At 37.0% G+C, this 18,268-nt stretch overlaps 1 protein-coding gene across 2 annotated transcripts in view; it reads right to left on the bottom strand.

The window, feature by feature from the left end:
* Positions 1-5,049: 5,049 nt before the first annotated feature.
* LOC101158965 (voltage-gated potassium channel subunit beta-3) overlaps positions 5,050-18,268 on the bottom strand; it is a 31,993-nt gene continuing 18,774 nt past the window's right edge. For both annotated transcript variants that reach the window (XM_011483456.3, XM_011483457.3), the window contains exons 2-14: positions 14,440-14,483; positions 14,315-14,352; positions 14,070-14,149; positions 13,844-13,888; positions 13,550-13,594; positions 13,409-13,452; positions 11,067-11,153; positions 9,249-9,334; positions 9,033-9,153; positions 8,856-8,950; positions 8,633-8,753; positions 6,801-6,889; positions 5,050-6,652 (exon numbers count right to left, since the gene is read on the bottom strand). In XM_011483456.3, the coding sequence (XP_011481758.1) occupies positions 6,563-6,652; positions 6,801-6,889; positions 8,633-8,753; positions 8,856-8,950; positions 9,033-9,153; positions 9,249-9,334; positions 11,067-11,153; positions 13,409-13,452; positions 13,550-13,594; positions 13,844-13,888; positions 14,070-14,149; positions 14,315-14,352; positions 14,440-14,483 (985 nt within the window). In that variant the 3' untranslated portion in view covers positions 5,050-6,562. The remainder of the gene's footprint in view (positions 6,653-6,800; positions 6,890-8,632; positions 8,754-8,855; positions 8,951-9,032; positions 9,154-9,248; positions 9,335-11,066; positions 11,154-13,408; positions 13,453-13,549; positions 13,595-13,843; positions 13,889-14,069; positions 14,150-14,314; positions 14,353-14,439; positions 14,484-18,268) is intronic.

The raw sequence follows: 18,268 nt of genomic DNA, 5'->3' as shown, positions 1-18,268 counted from the left end.
CCTGTGATCACAGAGCCCATCTTTCCTCTTGGTGTTTTCCTCCCCTGATTATGATTGGAAGTAATGATGGTAATTTGTTTCAAACGCTCTGAGCAGCTAACGAGAACAGCAGTAGTCATCTGTCAGGCGGGAGTAACGGGTGAAACAATAGGCTGGGTGCAGATGTGCGCAGATGTGCGCCTGAACGCAGCGGCAGGCGACGGCTTCAGCTGAAGGAGGCGATTGGCTCCCTCGGCAGACGCGGAGGCTGAGCGCTGCAGCGTGCTGGAAGGATGTCGATGACTCTCTGGGGAGCTGAGTGTGATTCAGCAGATGTGCGGAGGGCAGGAACAAATAGGGGACAAACAGGAGCGTTTTGCTGGATTGCCTTTTTTTCCAAAGCATGACCTCACTGCCATTCCTGAGCATTATAAGAAGTAGAACAATAACAAAAAAGGGGCACAACTGATTCATCATTACAGCGTATAGGATGCAGGAAAAAACAGAAGAGCGTAATAGTAAAATAAATAAGTAGATCATACATTTAGACTCATAATGGCTCACAGAGGAAGTTGCATGCATTGTAAAGGGATAAATGTAATTTATTTGAATCCTAATGAGGAAATACATATAATGTCAACAGAAAAGTCACAGGACTTACAAGTATAGTAAACAAAGTGGCAAAAAATCAAAAATGACTGATTTTTGTCTGTTTACAAAGAGAAAATTCAAAAAAGGGAATGCTTTTAAAAGATAAAGAGTTGATGTTCACTAGCTATCAAAATATTTAATAAAGTTCATAGGTTATAAACTGTGTCTCTCACAATTTAAAGTATGACAAGGAGATTTTTATTGGTTGTGCATCAGCAAAAGTTTAGAAGTCTCATTTAACTAATGCAATTTTGGACCAAGATAACAATTATGTCCCTAAAATGTATTTTTCAATGAGGTTTATTCATTCTAAGTGCAAAACAAACTAATATTGTTGAAATAAGAAAAACCAGCAAAGAAAGGAAATGAAAAATTGAAGTTGAAAGCAAATTAAAAACAACAAAATCTGAACAACACAGTGTCTTTGGTGGGTTATTATCACTTTATTTTGAACATTGAGATGATGTTTACTTATTTTACTCTCAGTTTTGTAGCTGAGTGCAGAAGATGTTTCCTCTGTGACGTTCTCTCTGTTTTTATTTGCCATCCACAGTGGAGGAAATACGTATTTCATCCTTTGCTGATTTTGTTGGTCAGTCCACCTTAACCCTTGTGCTATCCTATGCATTCTAACATAGGGAGTTGGGTCATCTAGACCCACTAGACAGTGCACTGAACCTTTTTTCTTCAATGATTTGTGATCTTCACTGGTGTCCATGGATTACATGAAATCTTTCCACCTTTACCCACCTTTGTTATGGTAGGGAGAAGACGTCAATGTAAGGGTGGGGTCATCTAAGATAGCACAGGGGTTAAAAGACATTGACAGTCTGTCGTCTTAATGGTTGGTTCATTTAAACAGTAAGAGTCAAAATATTACAAAGAAAATCAAGAAATCAACTTGAAAGAAGTTATATCAATTATTTGCATTTTTTGAGAGAAATAAGTATTTGATCTACTAGTAATCATGAAGAGTCCTGGTTCACACAGACCAGTTAGACTCTCCTAATCATCCTGCCTCCTGAATTGAAGATGCCTGTTTAAACAAATCACCAATGGAAAAGACACCTGTTCACAGAATCAGTCCATCAGTCAGACTCCTAACTCTCCAACATGAGAAAGACTAAAGAGCTTTCATTGGATTTACGGGAGAAGATTGTAGACCTGCACTAGACCAAAATAGACTACAAAAGCATTAGCCAGAAGCTGGAGGTTAAAGTGACAACTGCAAAACTCACAACATGAGCATCAATTCACCTTTATGTCTGGGGCTCCAAACAAGAGCTCACCAGGTGGGGGTTCATGATTATGAGAACTGTCAGAAATAGACCTAAAACTACACGGCTGGATTTAGTTGATGATCTCAAAGCAGCTGGGACAACAGCCACCAAGAAAACCATTGGTAATGATTTACATCGCAAAAGTTTAACATCTTGCAGTACACCTACCTGCTTAAGAAGACACGTGCAGGCCAGCCTGAAGTTTGCCAATGACCAGTAATGATTTACAGAGTGATTGGGAGAAGATGCTGTGGTCAGATGACATCAAAATTGAGCGCTTTGGCATCAACAACTTGTCATGTTTTGAGGAAAAGATATGCTGCATATGACCCCACTGTCAAGCATGGAGGTGGAAACATTATTCTATGAGGTTTTTTCCTTCACAGGGTTATTTCACTGTTTCAATGGGAGGACGGATGAAGCCATGCACTGTGTTCCTTACAATGGATGGTGAATGGGTCTTCCAACAGGATAATGACCAAAACAAACAGCCAGGGCAACCAAGAAACAGCGGAAGAAGAAGCAGATCAAGATCATGGAGTTCCCCAACAAGCCTCTGGACCTCAATCCTATAGAAAACCTATAGAGAGAGCTGAACCTCAGAGTTGACAAGCGACAAACACCAAATCTTAATGATTTAGAAGTCCTTGCAAAGAAGAAAGGACCAGAATTCCTCCTGATATGTTCTGGCTCATCAACTACAAGAAGCGTCTGATCTCTGTGCTTCCTAATAAGGAATTTACCACAAAGTACTATGGGTTAAATTACTTCTTTCGCTCAAAGAAGTGCAAATACTTTTATATAGATTTTTTAATTAGATTCTTTAAATTTTTCTGATTTTTCTCTCTCACACTGTTCAAATGAACCTACCATTAGGTAGGATTGTCAGTTTCTTTTTAAGTGGGCAAACTTAAGTGGGCAAACTGTTAAAAATACAACAACCCAGATTTACGTCTCAGATTTATATGTTTGGGTTGTATTTACATAATCAAGACAATGAATCAATAAAACAAGAGTGAATAAAATCCTTTATCTTAGAAGCAGCTTTTGCAAGAATTGAGCATCAGGAAAGGAAAGCACACAGGATTTCTCACAAGGAGCTAAAAGACCAAAAGCTAACAGAACTTTGGAAAATTAGCTCCAGTTATTAACTAGTTGCCTTGCCATCAGTTCAGTGTTTCTCTTCTGACACTCAGGGCTGGAAAACTGTTCTAATAATAAAACTGCATGTGACACATTTGAAAAGATTCCCTTTGATAATTTTAGCTCTGCAAGAAAAAAAAACACATTTTAAACTTAATATCATAACTCTAAGATGTTTTGAATCTGCAGTCTACATCCAAAGAACACAACACAAGATAACAACAAGGGAACTACAAACAGGAGCGAAAAGCTTCATTGTGCTCAATCCTGTCACGGGTAAGATGGCAGATCGGACATGTTCTGTTTAAAAATAAAACATCTAAGCAGTTGGATGCACAAATTAGACACTTGATTGTGTGTATGGAGGGTTTTGTCTGTGAGCCTGCACACGTCAAACATGCCTGTCAGCTTGCTGGCTCCACTGAAGTCTTTGTTTCTTTGTCATGTTGAAGTTATTTCAAAGAAGCACGTGGGACATCCTTTTCTTTTCTACTTAAAGACAGCCAACTCCTCAGATGTCACTCTCACGATTTGTGCCTGCAAGTGTTCACATCACCTCCGCATCAGTGCAAAAATATTATTTTTCTAATTTATTCCGTAAAAACTACACCTGTAAATTTAAATTACCGGTAGTCATCAAGGTTTTTTTTTCTTAAGGAAGTTTTAATTGTAGCAGGACAATGCCATATCACTATTCGCACAAAAAAAATGACTTTGAACTAGTCCAGGTTCTCAACATGACCTGTAAGGAGTCCAGAACACGGGATTTTGTGTTCAAATATTTGAATTTGTTCTGATCAAAATTAATTAATGCATCCTCATGCATGAAAAAAAGGAAAAATCTACAATTTTTAATTTTTAAATGTAAGTTTTCAGCAATGACTGATTCTAGCTGATCAAATTTCCCATAATGCAACTTTTGGATGTACAGAAGTACCAGCCTGTCACAAGCAATGACTTTTTTTTGCATTCACAGTAGTAAATCCGAATATGGCTGTTGATTCCAAATGTCGTCGTTAAAAATGTTACAGTAAAAATAAAGTTTGAACTGAAGAAACATTTTAGCTATACTGACACTTATTTTGCCCCAATGATATGTCAGATTTGATATGGAAGGGTGACAAAGCAAGATCAGCCTCTGTTGTCACCTTATCTTAAAGACTCACTCAAATGAAGACCTTGTTTTTTGTGTTTTTAAGTTCAAGTGGCATTTTTCTGATGATGGAGGGCATATATTAAGAAAATTAAGCTTAAAATTGCATTACTGAGTATTTCTTTATTTAAATTATTGTGAATCAGGAGCAGATGGAACAATGTCTTTGCCTGGCTTGGCCTGAGTGTGACTGTGCGTTTCAGCTCTACACACCCAATGTTGGCTTTGTGCAAATACAGGGAGCAAAGACTGAGCTTTGGTAAGAACCAGACTTGATAAGCTCAACAGGAATGCACTGTTCTGAATAGTATCTCCTGGTAGCAGATAAAGGTATGAACTTTTACAAAAAGCAAAGTAGGAAATTCCAACTGACTGTTATGTTGCAACGAGAAAAGGCTAAAAAAGTGCAAATGTTTGTCTCACTTCAAGAATCAGAAAAATGTAAGCATCTCGATTTAATGCATCACCATAGTGCAGTAATCCTGGCTGCATATCATGTAATTAGTCATTATAAAATATTTATAGATAAATATATTTTAAAATATATAATTCTTTAACTCAAAAATGTTTACATTTTAAAGTTGCATGGTTTATAAGGTTTAAAGTTAAAGCTGTGATAGTGTTGCTTGATTTAAACAATTGCAACATTAAAATTGTCTTTTTTTTTACTTCAGAGAACATTCAGTATAAAGGGTCCTCTAGTTCAAATTGTTAAGTTTAAAAAACTCTGCAAGAAATAATCACAATTTTGAAAGTTTGCATTAATATACACTGTAGGCTGCACTCGAAAAAAACAAACAAAACAGAACATCATCATATATTTCATGAATCTGACAGAATCAGTAAATGTCATATTTATCATTTTATTTCACTGCCAAACAGGAAAGCTTATTTACAATACAATGTGACCCAATGACAGCTTCGACAGTGTCTTTTAAAAACAGCTGTAGTTTTTAAAAAATGTGCTGTTTTGATGGGAAATCACACAGAGGGAACAATATATTTTGTTTTGTATGACCTAATGATGAAGTAGATGCAAAACGGTTGATAAAATGATGTGCACAGTATAAAATTCAGTGTGCAAGTGTGTAACCATTAAATGAATAAACGACAGATAACTCTACTGGAGAAATGAATAGATAAACAGATTTTTTTGTCTTTATTGTGGGATTTTAAAGAAAGGCGATTTATCAATTGCTAGATGCTACCTTGAATGACCTTTTAAGATATTAAATAAACACATTTAGCATAAATTTCCTAGAAAAAACAAAAGTTTCACCACAGTGAGCCGTACCCCTAACCTCTGCTTCGGTGGCAGTCTTTGCAGCCAACACCTTCCCATTCACTATAGACGTCAGACGGACTGCTGGAAGTCAACACTACCACGGGAACCCAACTGCCAGGCCATTTATTACAAAAAAACATAAATAAGAGGTGGCTTATATGGGTACTGTTAATTTACATAAGCTATCAAAGCCATGCCACATTTACAGCCTGTCAGGGCTTTTTCTCTCTTAAAGGGACATGCGCACAGTTTACAAACAGGGGAGGCGAAAGACTGCTGGGAAAGCAGCAGGGTTGGGAAGGCCACTTTCAAAATCTCACCCACTGTGGATTTCTAAATTATACTTGATTGATTTTTTTTTATTATCATTTCATTTGTGCTTTAATCATTAACACAGCTGGTTCATGTTATTTTATTTGCTTATTAATTCATTTAAAAAAGAAATCTTGGATTTTTTTAACAGTAAACCAGACTGGTTGGTGCTTTTTTTTTCAACTCTGAACGTAAGACATAGTTCCCAACCCTGTAAAGCAGTTAGCGTGGCAGACCAGTCACATGCACATGAGGAGAAATGTTCGGCTGAACACATTAGTGCTAGCCTTTGGTTCCCTGGCTGCTGGGTACTAAACATCATACAGAATCACAGGCAGCTGCAAAGCGAGGAGACTCATGTTCAGTGAAAGCACCATTCACGCATTAAAGTTGCTCTTGAGCACAGGAGTGGGGCTTCTTTTTCACTTGGAAACCTTGAAACAGCCAGTCTGCAGAGATAGCGGCTGAATTTGCTGAGACTCACCCCGGTTTGTGTTTGTCAGACACCCATGACTCTCATCCGACTGTGCAGAAATATTTGTTATTTAGCAATTTATGACGTGCATTTTTCACAGTCTTTTTTTTCTTCTTCATATGTGATGCAATGTACCGCGCAAAATGAGTATGCGCACATACTGGAAGCATGATGTTGCTGGGAACATGCAATTTTGAGTATACAGCAGAGGAAAAAAAGTGACATTTGCCAGTCATTTCTTTTATTTGCTGTTGGAGCATCATCTGTCATTTCCATTTGCATCTTCAGGCGCGCGACTCTTTCTTGGAGTGTGGCTTGTTTCCCAGCAGGGCATCAATCTCAGTAATGGTTTGAGGAGTCATTTGTGATAGAATCTGAAAGGGAGAAGTTGGCAATCAGGTTTGAAAAGGAGAGTTGGCTCTCACGCTGAATTGCAGCTAACTTAACATATCTGGTGGTTTAAAAAGCTGCGGCTTGTCATGTCCAAATACTAATGTGTTGGAGGAAAGAATAATATTTTACCTGGAGGGCACCTAAGTTCTCGATGAGCTGGTCTGTATTAGAAACACCCAGAAGCACTGAGCTGACTCCTTCACTGCGCAGACACCAGGCTGTAAAAACAATAGACTCCTATTTTAAATGATGCTTTTTCTGTTGTTTTAATGAAGTAAATTCAAATGAATAGAATTCCAAACACATAGGCACTAAAAAAGTATTAATCAATATATTTAAAACAAGCTCATAGTTTGACAATTTTCACTTATAGTATTAATGCTCAGCCTTATCATCAGAGGTCCTGTTGATGTTAGTGTAAAAATGTCAAACCGAATAATGCTTCAGCTGATCCTCTCCAGTGAATTCTTGTGTTGTGTTTTTTTGTTATGTAATGCAAATACATTGTGAATGAGGGGCCTCACTGCTGAGCAGCTAAAATCCACTCTCCAGCGAATGCTTTCACTTTCATCTGTTCATTATTAAAAGACCATGTCAACAAATTTCAGCTAAATATGGGCTTAATGTGGTTTTATGAATAATTGCCGCATAGAAAATGTGGCAAGTTAACTGCTTTTTTCACAACCTCGAGTTGATTCAAATGCTTTCAAATAGAAGAATTCACTGAATCTTTAGACAAAAATAGCAAATTAGTACATTTGATAATAAACAGGAAAATTCAAGGTAAAAATATGTAATTAATAGGAATCATTTATAAAAAACATATACAAAAAAACCCAACAACAACATTAATTATCTTCAAAGGCAGATTTAATGAAAAAATAAAAAAGGGTTACCCATAAATAATTACACCAACTAGCGAAAATTAAGTAATAAAGTAATTTAGAAATAAAAATAAAGGAAAGTATCATAAATAACCTATTATTTAAACTGTGTATTTCTAAATGTTTTTTTTTGGAAGTAAAACTTTCATATTTACAGGGAAAATTTATCCGAACATATAAGAGAAGTTGAGCTTTTGAATCTTGATTTTTCTGCCTTCAAAAAAAAACAAGTTTAGGGTTACTTCATTAAAAAAAGCTGATAAATGTGACCTTATCTCTAATTTCTCACTTGTCATAGTCCACCTAATCCCTTGTGCTATCCTAGGCACTTTAACATTGGGAGTTGGGTCATCTAGACCCACTAGACAGTGCGCTGAACCTTTTTTCTTCAATGATTTGTGATCTTCACTGGTGTCCATGGATTACATGAAATCTTTCCATCTTTATCCACCTTTGTGATGGTAGGAAGAAACCGTCAATGTAAGGATGGGGTCATAGGATAAACCAAGGGTTAAAACTGTTTCAATTACATTTTTCAATTACATTTTAATTTTTAAGTTTTTCTAAAAATTAAAAAGCATCTACAAAATTTAGTAGAGCACCCTCTTACAGTTCCACCTTGTAGACGTTTTTAATTTTTGCCACAACTCCCAGGAAATCTATTCTCACTCTGATGGACTGTTGAACAGTTCTAACAATTAAACAGATTTTTGGATTTTACTGTGGCTAATCATTTTAAGTACTAGTTTTGAAGTATTTATACAATTTTTGATTTAATTTGTTTTTGCAAACAATAGATGGTCTCTCCATAATCTATGGAATCCTAATAAAATTCTAATAAGCCATTAGTGTTGCTTTTAAAAAAATCTTTTCCCCAAATTCCTGCCTACCCACTCGTTCCCTGCTGTCTCTGTGGGTGGAAAGAGTAAACGTTGTGCGTCGACAATTCTGTGACTCACGCTGTACCACTAAAATACTTTTATTGGATTCCTTTAATCTGAACCTACAATAACAAGTAGGAAAATGAACAAAGACTGTGGTTAAAGCTGTGAACTCAGGCTGTTTGCCCGGATGTACCTATGGCTAACTGTGCTGCAGTGCAGCCCAGTCGGTCTGCCAGCAGATGGAGCTCTTTAATTTTAGCGAGCTGCCTGCGCCCCTCCTCACTGCTCACTCTCTCCTTCAGCCACTGGTAGCCCTTCATCAGAGCCAAAGAAAAAAAGAACATCAGTGACACCATACTGATGGGAAACAGAATCCCACAGAAGAGGAAACTACGAGTCAGTTCAATTAAACTGACCTTCATTGCTGCTCTGGAGCTCTCAGGGACACCATCGCTATACTTCCCAGTGATTAATCCACAAGCAAGCGGAGACCAGGTCATTGCTCCCACACCTGAGAGAATGAAATGTGAGTCAGTGAAACCAAAACGAGCCGTACGTTTATCCCAGGCGAGTGAGCACTGTGGATGACTGACCGATCTTGTGGTAGAGTTCAGGAAGCTGCACCTCAACTTTATCCCTCTGGAAATAGTGATATTCTGCCTGTTCACACACAGGTGGTATCAAGTTAAACTGGCGTGCAACAGAGTATGCCTCCTGGTAGCAAAGAGAGGAAAACAAACAGTTGCAGATGAGCTTTTTGATGCCAGAAGCTTTAATATCCTTCTACAAATGTGAGCTCATCAGTTCACCATGATCTCCATGGCACTCCAGCGTGACGTTCCCCAGTACATAGCCATACCTTGGTTTATTACAAACGTCATGGCCCGGACAATTTCTGGAAAATAGCAAATCATATTATTTTTGAATAGATGATTTCAAACAAATCATCACATAACTTTTTACCACACAGTAGCCTGTCAAAGCAAAGAGCTACAAGGTATCCTAAACTTCAATAGTAATAGTCATAAATAACCCATTATGAGAAGAGCTGGTAATATTTTGAAAGTGAAATGGATACATTGATTTGTAGTGTTATACTATACTATAGTATACTATACTATAGTATACTATACTATACTATACTATACTATACTATACTATACTAGGGCTGCACGATATGAGGAAAACTTGAGATGTGCGATATTAGAGATTAGTATTGCGATAACGAAATGATTTGCGGTATATAAACAAATAGAAAAATAACCAAAAACATCATTCCCATTTCATTGCAACAGTTTAAAATTATACTCCAAATGACCCTCATTGACATAGGTGACAAACATCTAACATAATAGGCCTCCATCTGATTGGTAAACAATGGGAAGGCGTCCATTTGATTGGTCAAAGCATAAAGGGATTTATTTGATTCGTTAAATGCGTCAAGCTGCCATAAGATTGTTTTAACACATTTTGGGTTTACGATTTATTGCGATATTTGCAGTCTTTTGCGATATGCCTATGGCAGAGCTGGATATTGCGATAACGATAAATTTGCGGTATATTGTGCAGGCCTATACTATACTATACAATACTATACTATACTATACTATACTATACTATACTATACTATACTATACTATACTATACTATACTATAGGATGCCGTGGCATGCCATACTCTATTCTGTAATATTCCATTCTATCTATTCCATCCTATCATTTCTATCATATTCTATTCTATTTCCACAAAATGTACTTATACTCCTGATGAATTTAGGGCTAAAATTCACCTGGGGTTTACATGTTACCCAAAAGCGGCACTCACACAGCTTTGCATGAGTGTTGAGCTAAAGTCCTCTGAGTGAGATTGTCTGTTTTTGTCTCCAATCAGTTACACTTTAGTTTCCAGTGTGTCTGGCAATTCCTTTCTAAAACACAAAGAGTAATCTAAAGACATTCTGGGTCACCCAACTGTTTTGTAGATGACTAGATCCATGTAAGTCTTTGTTTTCCTCATTCGAGCATCTGGCATAAAACTGTACAGCTGAATAGCCCCAATATTGCTCACCATTTTTTGTTGCACCGCTTATGTTAGGTTGGGGGCATAAAGGGCTGTAAGCTAGTGGGAGAGCATGGAAACAGCTCAGTTATGGGGGATGTGAAGGGGGAAAGCGGGGTCACTGTGTGGCAACAGTGTCACCCACAACTCAGAGGCAAATTTCAAATGAACTACTGCCACTCTGCAGAAGCTATGTACTTGAAAATGACATTTTTCTTTTTACTAAAAGCAGCATACTCATTTAAAAAAGACCCAATGACCCAATAGGAACATTTTTACAATAGATACAAAGATGATCAGAGTAGGTCTTTAAAGATCAACAATAAGGCTTTGGGGAGATCTTTTTTGATTTGTCTTAGATATACTGGTAAACTGAGTGAAAGGTAACATGACAACCTTTGAGGAACGAAACCATTTAGCTGTACTTTGTTTCTCCGTCAACATTTTCCATAAATTGTACAAAGTCCACCTTAATTAGACTGAAGTTACCACCATATAAAGAAAATGGTGCATGAAAGAAGTTGGTAGTTAGTATGTATGAAAAGTCCTCTGAAGCATCTCAGACTGACCTTCCATTGGGCTGTTGACATCATTTCTGTTTGCAAAGACTATGTCCACATAATCCAGCTGGAGTCTTGATAAGGATCCTCGTAAACCTGCATACAGGTAAAGCTAATGAGGATCTGAGACAGAGTGCAGCATTCTAAGGAAAACATACTAACAACCACTAACAGGAGTAAAAAAAAAAAGCAAGCTTGAACAATGGTCTTAATGAATTTGGGATATAGAGGCTTCAGTACTTCTTATTGATAACTAGAATAATACAGGAATCATCACATTATTGTGTATTTATGGAGATCCTTTATCTTCAGATCATCATTATCAGACTGAAGAATTAAGTTAAACATATGAAAATCCAAAGACTCTATATTGACCATATTTCCACTCAAAAAAAGAATGCGGTAGAAGTTTAGATGTTTAAATTTGAAGTTCCTGGTATTGAGTGAGCAAAGTTAAAAGAAAATCTGCCCTAATATGTTTCAGAATTGTAGGAATCTAGAGAATAGAAAATATAAACAAAAAAGTAAAATTGAAAAGTGATTTAGAAATGTTTAACATGAATAGCAAATCGAAGACAAAATCTTCTTTGTATTTTATTTTGATTTTCTTTAAATTCATTTTTTAGAAGTTTTTGAATATAAACTTGTTTTTTTTGTTTGTAAGTCTAACTTCTTAGTCAACAAAATAAAAAAAATATTTTAATCAAAATTTTAAGACAATGCAAAAAATATTTTTATTCTTTTGAATTTTAATGCTTGTAATATTTTTACAAAAAAGAAGTCAAGCCTGGATTTAACTTTGTGCTTAAGCGCAATTCATAATTTGAACTAATATTTTTTTTCCTGGTTTAGTATGGATGTTAAAATGCTTTAAATGCAGTTTCAAGACAAAGGATCCCTCACAAACCACAGGTTGGTTTTAAAATACAAACTAATTACCAGCATAAAAAAAAAAGGTTTAAGTGTTTGAAATAAAAATCCCCATCTTTAAAGTGAATACCTAAAATATGTAAAAACTCACTATTTTTGTTTTCCCATCTGTGCATTTTGACTATTTCCATTTGTGTGTTACTAATCATTTGTCCTACATTTTTTTCATTTATTTTTACTTGTTTGAATCTTTAAAATGTCATCTTAAATACATTTTAAATGTTTCTGACTATTAAGCCTAAAACAAAACTGCGTATTTTTCTGTCTAATGACAGAAAAGGAAAGCCCGATAAATACAGAGCTTACTGATGGCATTTGGAAAGAAATCAAGAAATAAATAGGGTAAGCATTCCAATGAGTCATTCATTGTCTTCCATGACGACAGCTTCAACTCCTTACAGCAAAGCACTTCAATAATGAAAAACCATATTCTTCATCGTTCATCTTCATTCTCCTCATATAGCAGCTGACAGATCAGCTTTGCAGGATGAAACTTTGTCAAAATGCATTTAGTCAGTTTCTGCCATAAGTGTTGAAATCCAGACTGTCTGAATGCCACTGAACTTACGCATCTTTGTCACGCATCCATCTGTGCATACATTTCAAACTGTCATCTATCAGACATGTAAACCTTCCTTTCATCAATTATTATGAGCATTTGCTGTTTTCTTTCACACTTTCTCCCTCATATGCTTCATCAAATCCGTGCCAAATGTAGGAAGTGACTATTTTATCACAAAAAAAAATATTTTTATCCAGTTATCCACAGTCCATCACGATTGCCTTTCTTAACAGTTTGTGCCTATAAATCCCAATTCCCATGTCTAACACTTCAAACAACCTCCCATTTCTATTTATTTGTTTGTAAATTGCTTTTCTTCAGCTATTTTTTCCCCAACAAATACTACTTTGAAATTCACATTCTCTCTGACATTTCCATTGTTAGTTCCTGGTTTCCTGTCACTCAGGTGTATGCAACACCTTAATAGATTGATCTTTAACCCAAACCTCACTGGTTTATTTAAAATTCGTATTTTTCATTTATTTTATTTTTTTACAAGTAATATTGTGTTACTTTTTTTTTTTTAAACAAAACATTTATTTAAGGCAAATAATTGCCAATCAATTACAAAAACAAATATCTGGTTAAAACTTTAAAGTTTTATATTTGCAATTCATTGAGCTTTTTGAAAATTCATCAATTTATACCATTATATACAACACACGTTTTGTGTTTTAAGTGCCCATCTCAAAGCATTTTACCCTCCTGTCTTTTGACTAAATATATTTTTTAATTATATTTCTGTTTGAGCTTTTAATTGCAAACAAATAAAGGCTCCGGTCCTTCTGTGCTAAACACATTCTGTAGTTAAGTAGTTAAAAAGTACAGTAGTTCTTATTCCGAAACACATTTGTTGTACCTTCTATGATGTGTTTTCTGGAGAGCCCCCTTTCTGTTTCTGCTCTGTTGAGAGATTAAAAAAACACAGGTTAGAATAAAATATGTTAAATGTAAATAATAACATTTAATGGCAGAAACTGTTGTTTTGTGTGATACTTACTGGCCGCCCCAGTAAATTTTTGTTGTGATCACAAAACTTGAGCGCCTGGCAGAAACACAGTTGTGAGAATAAGCAGTTTTTCTTTATTTGTGATTTAAAAGCTTTGTTTTTTTTTAGTATTATTAACTAATTGCTGCCAAATACTGTATTTATCTTTTTCAGTTTTTGACTCACTAGTTTGGGATTTTTTTTTAAAATAATGTGGATTCATTATTTTATTAAGTTGATCAGCCCTTTCCCTTTCTTTTTCTTTTTTCCATGCATATGAGTTATTTGAAAACTATATATTTTCACCTCCATCCTTTCTTCTTGATTATGTTCCCCAGAGTGATTTCCGCTCTGTGGAGAAAGGCAGATGTGGATTTGTTGCTGATTTTGAAATTGCTGTGCAACAACAGTTACTGTCAAACCTTTTATGCAAATTTCACGAGTTACTCTAAATGAAACGTTAATAAAAGAAAGGGATTTCATTGCATTTAAAATGATGTTTTAATTGAAGCTTAGGAGAAGAAAGTCTGACCTCCCAGAAGCGTACACCTCCGCTGTGTCAAACAGGTTCACTCCACTCTCATAAGCTATAGTCATTAGGTTTTCAGCCATCTGGGGGAAACGCAGACAATTAAAAAATGAAGGGGGTGGATTTAAAGAAGGCATTCCTTTCTTCAACAATGGTGAAAAAAGAAACCTAAATTCTGGATTTTCACAATAATTAAAAGCTCTTTTTTTCCCCAAAAGCAAACAATATGAGAAAAGACAACATCTCACCTCATCAGAGATCTGTGATCCAAAAGTAACCCAAGTACCTGAGCAAGGGTATAGGAAAAACAGAGAACTGATGTAAGACAAAGTTTGATGTGTGAACATATTTTTTTATCCTTTTTATCACTCACCTAAGCCAAGGCATGACACTCGAAGGCCTGACTTTCCCAGGTTCCTATAAAAAGAATGTTGAAAAATGTTAAACCCCTAAAAAATGGGAAAAACCCAAATGGTGAAACAAAATGGTTGAAAATTCTTTAATCATTCTTTAGGCAGAACCTTTTCCTTATATTTCTTCATAACTTTTTAGAAAAGAATTCAGGCAACTCTTATTTAACGTTATTTAAAGACCCACTCCAATGAAAATCAAGCTTTTAGTGTTTTTAATATGCACTTGTGGCATTTTTCTCATGATGGAGGACACTTGTAAAGAACATTAAGCTTAAAATTGCATTCTTGGGTATTTCTTCATTTATAATTGTTGTGAATCAAGAGCAGATAATAATAATGGATTGGATTTATCTGCACTTTTCAGACGCTCAAAGCGCTTACAATGTGTCCATTGTTCATTCACTCCTCATTCATTCTTGGTGATCATAATCTACTGATGTAACAGACTGACAAAGGTGGGGCTGCCAGTTTCACACCCACGGCCCCTCTGACTATCACCAGGACATTTGTACACTTTCACACACCAGTGGAGCAACACTGGAGGCAGGGAGGGTGAAGTGTCTCGCCCAAGGACACAACAACAGTTGACTGGGGGGAAAGGGGATTGAACCGCTGACCCTTTCATCATTGGCCGACCTGCCCAACCGCCTGAGCCTCTGCCGCCCAGATGGAAAAATGCTGTCAGAAAAAGCTTGTAGTTTGACGTAGAAATGTCTCCACTTGTAGACAAATAGATCAATGAACGTCTTCATTTTCCTCATCTGAGCTGGCTCAAAACTGTATGGCTGGAAAGCTCAAATATTGTTGCACTATTTTGGTTAGAGCAGGCTTACTCCAAGCTCACAATTTAGGGGCAAATTTCTTGTGAACTGCCACTCTGCAGAAACTATGTCCTGGAAAACGACACACGTTTTCAAGTTTTGGCTAAAAAACAGCATCATAATAATTAAAAGACCACTAGGAACGCTTTTAAAACAGATCAAGAGATGACCAGAGTGAGACTTTAAAGTTGTTTTAAATAAATAATAGTTTCCTACTTATAAAGGTCATTTGCTGTTTTCTCAGGAGAATGTAGGAGACTTTAAATGTTTCTTTCTGTCCATCCTGGTTTGAAGTAGATCATCAGCTTGTCCTTGGCTAAAATATGTTCAAAGCTTGTTTTTGATGTAGCACCTGCACCCACCTTCAAATGTTTTGATGAAACTGCTAGCATGCAACAGATATCACATGAGGCTGGATCCTCTCTGCTGGGTCAGAGGACCTTTTCCTTCGTCCAGGCTCAAACAAAGCCTCTGGTTTCATGGCTACTTGTCTCTAATTGTTTCTGAATAGCTGACCTTTTATCCATCATATGTTAATGGTACAGCAGTGAAACAGCTGGAGGGGACAGGGCTCCGTTCAGTTTTAGTTTCAGCAAAAGCCTCTTTTCTGTGTACATTAAATGCCCCAAAATGCTCCATAAGCTGCAGAGGAGTCCATTACTGTACTCAACTTGCCCCATCTGATTATCCAGACAGCTGAATTCTGAGAGGCTGGCAGGAAGATGCAAAGAGCTGCATTACTGATCACAGCAGAATGTACAACTTCGTACTTCATCCTCTCCTCTTCCTCCTCCATGAATGCTCTCCCCCACTCTAATTAGGCAGGGAGCGAGCTGGAGGGGCAGCAGAACTGCAGTGCAAGTTGCTGCTCACCGTCTTTTTGTCTCCAGTGCCGCTCTCCTCCCTGCTTCAGTGACTGCATCTACCACAAAAAAGCCAAATGCAGACAGACAGCTTGTCAAAGCATTTAGACACAGTCAGACAAGTTCTGCTTTTATTTCCCAGCTCTATTATTAATGCTGAACCTGGAGCTATTTTTAGATTTCTGCATATGTAAGTATTTGTGTCACTCTGCGTGCTGTGTGGGGGGCATCGATGTGTGAGTGTGCACCACGTGTGGGTGTCAGATATACTGTTTGTGTCATTACATTAAACGCACCGGAAATAGCACACAGGTGAAGGGTTAGGGATGACAAATCAAGGCATGTATGTCTGTGGGATTTTGTGTGTGGATTCCTTGTATGGTAATCTTGCTCCTGGTTGTCAGTCAATGACGGCTCTGGTTGTTCTCTCACGCTGACAGTCACTTTGAACGCTGTGAGTAAAGATCTATAACAAATATCAGAGCTTGTTTTCTACGACAGTTGTTTAAATATTCATCATGGTTTATTTATTAAGTTATTTATTGTGGAAAGTTTCTGACATCCTTGAAGAGAGTTTTTTTTGGCTTCAAGTTATGACAAGAAATCTTAAAAGTCGACACCAGTCATCTTATGAGCTATTGTAAAAGCGTTCCCAGTGGTCTCTATGCTGTTTTTACCCTCATCCCCATTATCGATCTACGCTCTCCTTCGAGGTTACAGCACCTCACAACCCAAACCTAACATTAGCGGTGCAACAAAAACAATATTCCGAGCTATCCAGCAGCACAGTTTTGAGCCAGATGCCAGCTCGGACGAGGAAAACAAAGACGTACATGGATCTATTTGTCTACAAGTGTTTCCATCAGATTGGAGGGGAGCAGGGAGCTTGTGGCCCCTAGCATATTGTTAACGTCACTGTTACAAGCTTTTTCAAACGGCATTTTTTGTCTGCTTCTGATTCACTGGAATTTGAATAAGGAAATACTCAGAAATGCAATTTTAAGCTTAATTTTCTTTATATACTGTATGTTCTCCTTCGTCAAAAAAATGCCACTTAAACATGTTTGAAACAACAAAAACATGATTTCCATTGGAATGGGTCTTTAAAAGTAAGTTTATCCAAAAGGATCTGACTATGTTTGACTATAAATAGCCTTAAGGAAAGTGTGTCAAACATTGTAAACATGCAGAATTACTCATGTATCACAGAAAAAACAAATATGTGCATTTTAGCTTGTAAAGTAATTTGGATAAATTGATAGTAAAATGCAACATACTGCAAAACATATCGTTTAATAAGACGCAAAAACTTGTTTTTACCTCGTTTCGCCATCTTTTACATTCTAATTTCTACCATAATTGGCCAAACAGTAAAATGATTCAGCATGAGGAGATTCTGCAGCTGTTATACAAGTCCTATCCTTTTCATACGCCTGCATTCAATATTCTTTTAAAAGAAGACTGCGTGTGCGTGACCCTGTCTCACTGACATGCATGGCCATCACTGGGAATTAATGCAACATGCCATGAGCAAACAAGAAGCCGGCATGAGTTCTTGGTTAAATTACATGACCGCTGTGTCCCATAAATTTTTTTTCCAGCTTGTTTCTGGGCAGTGGAGGATGTCATTGTTTCTGTGTGTGACAACTGGCTGTCCCCCCCCCCCTCGCTTTCAACTCCACCGCTCTCTGCAGTGCTGCAGTCTGCTAAATTACTATCGGAGAGTCTGGAGGGACACATGCTCACTCTTTTCTCCCTTATGACAGTCTTTGCCACTACGTCTCCCACACTCACAGCCACACTCATCAACGCAGATGCTTGGCCTGTGCCTCATCCAATGTGGTGCAAAAAAAAAAGAAAGAAGATCTTTAATGTGCGAGCGACAGCTAATGCTTCCACGTAAATATTCACGCTTCATGGGAATTACACTGGGACACAGGCACAGATCTACATACAGACATGCATGAATGCACTTGTGAGCAGGACACACAGAAACACAGATGCTTCATTGTGGTTCTATAAGTAGAGCTCCCTTAGCTACATTGTCTAATTTTTTCCTTTCTGTTTGTTTTGCTATAAATCATCACGTCCAAACAAGATGATTA

The sequence above is a fragment of the Oryzias latipes genome, chromosome 14 (genome assembly GCF_002234675.1).
Source record: "Oryzias latipes chromosome 14, ASM223467v1".
NCBI lineage: Eukaryota > Metazoa > Chordata > Actinopteri > Beloniformes > Adrianichthyidae > Oryzias > Oryzias latipes.
This window is presented reverse-complemented; position numbering and strand designations above follow the sequence as displayed.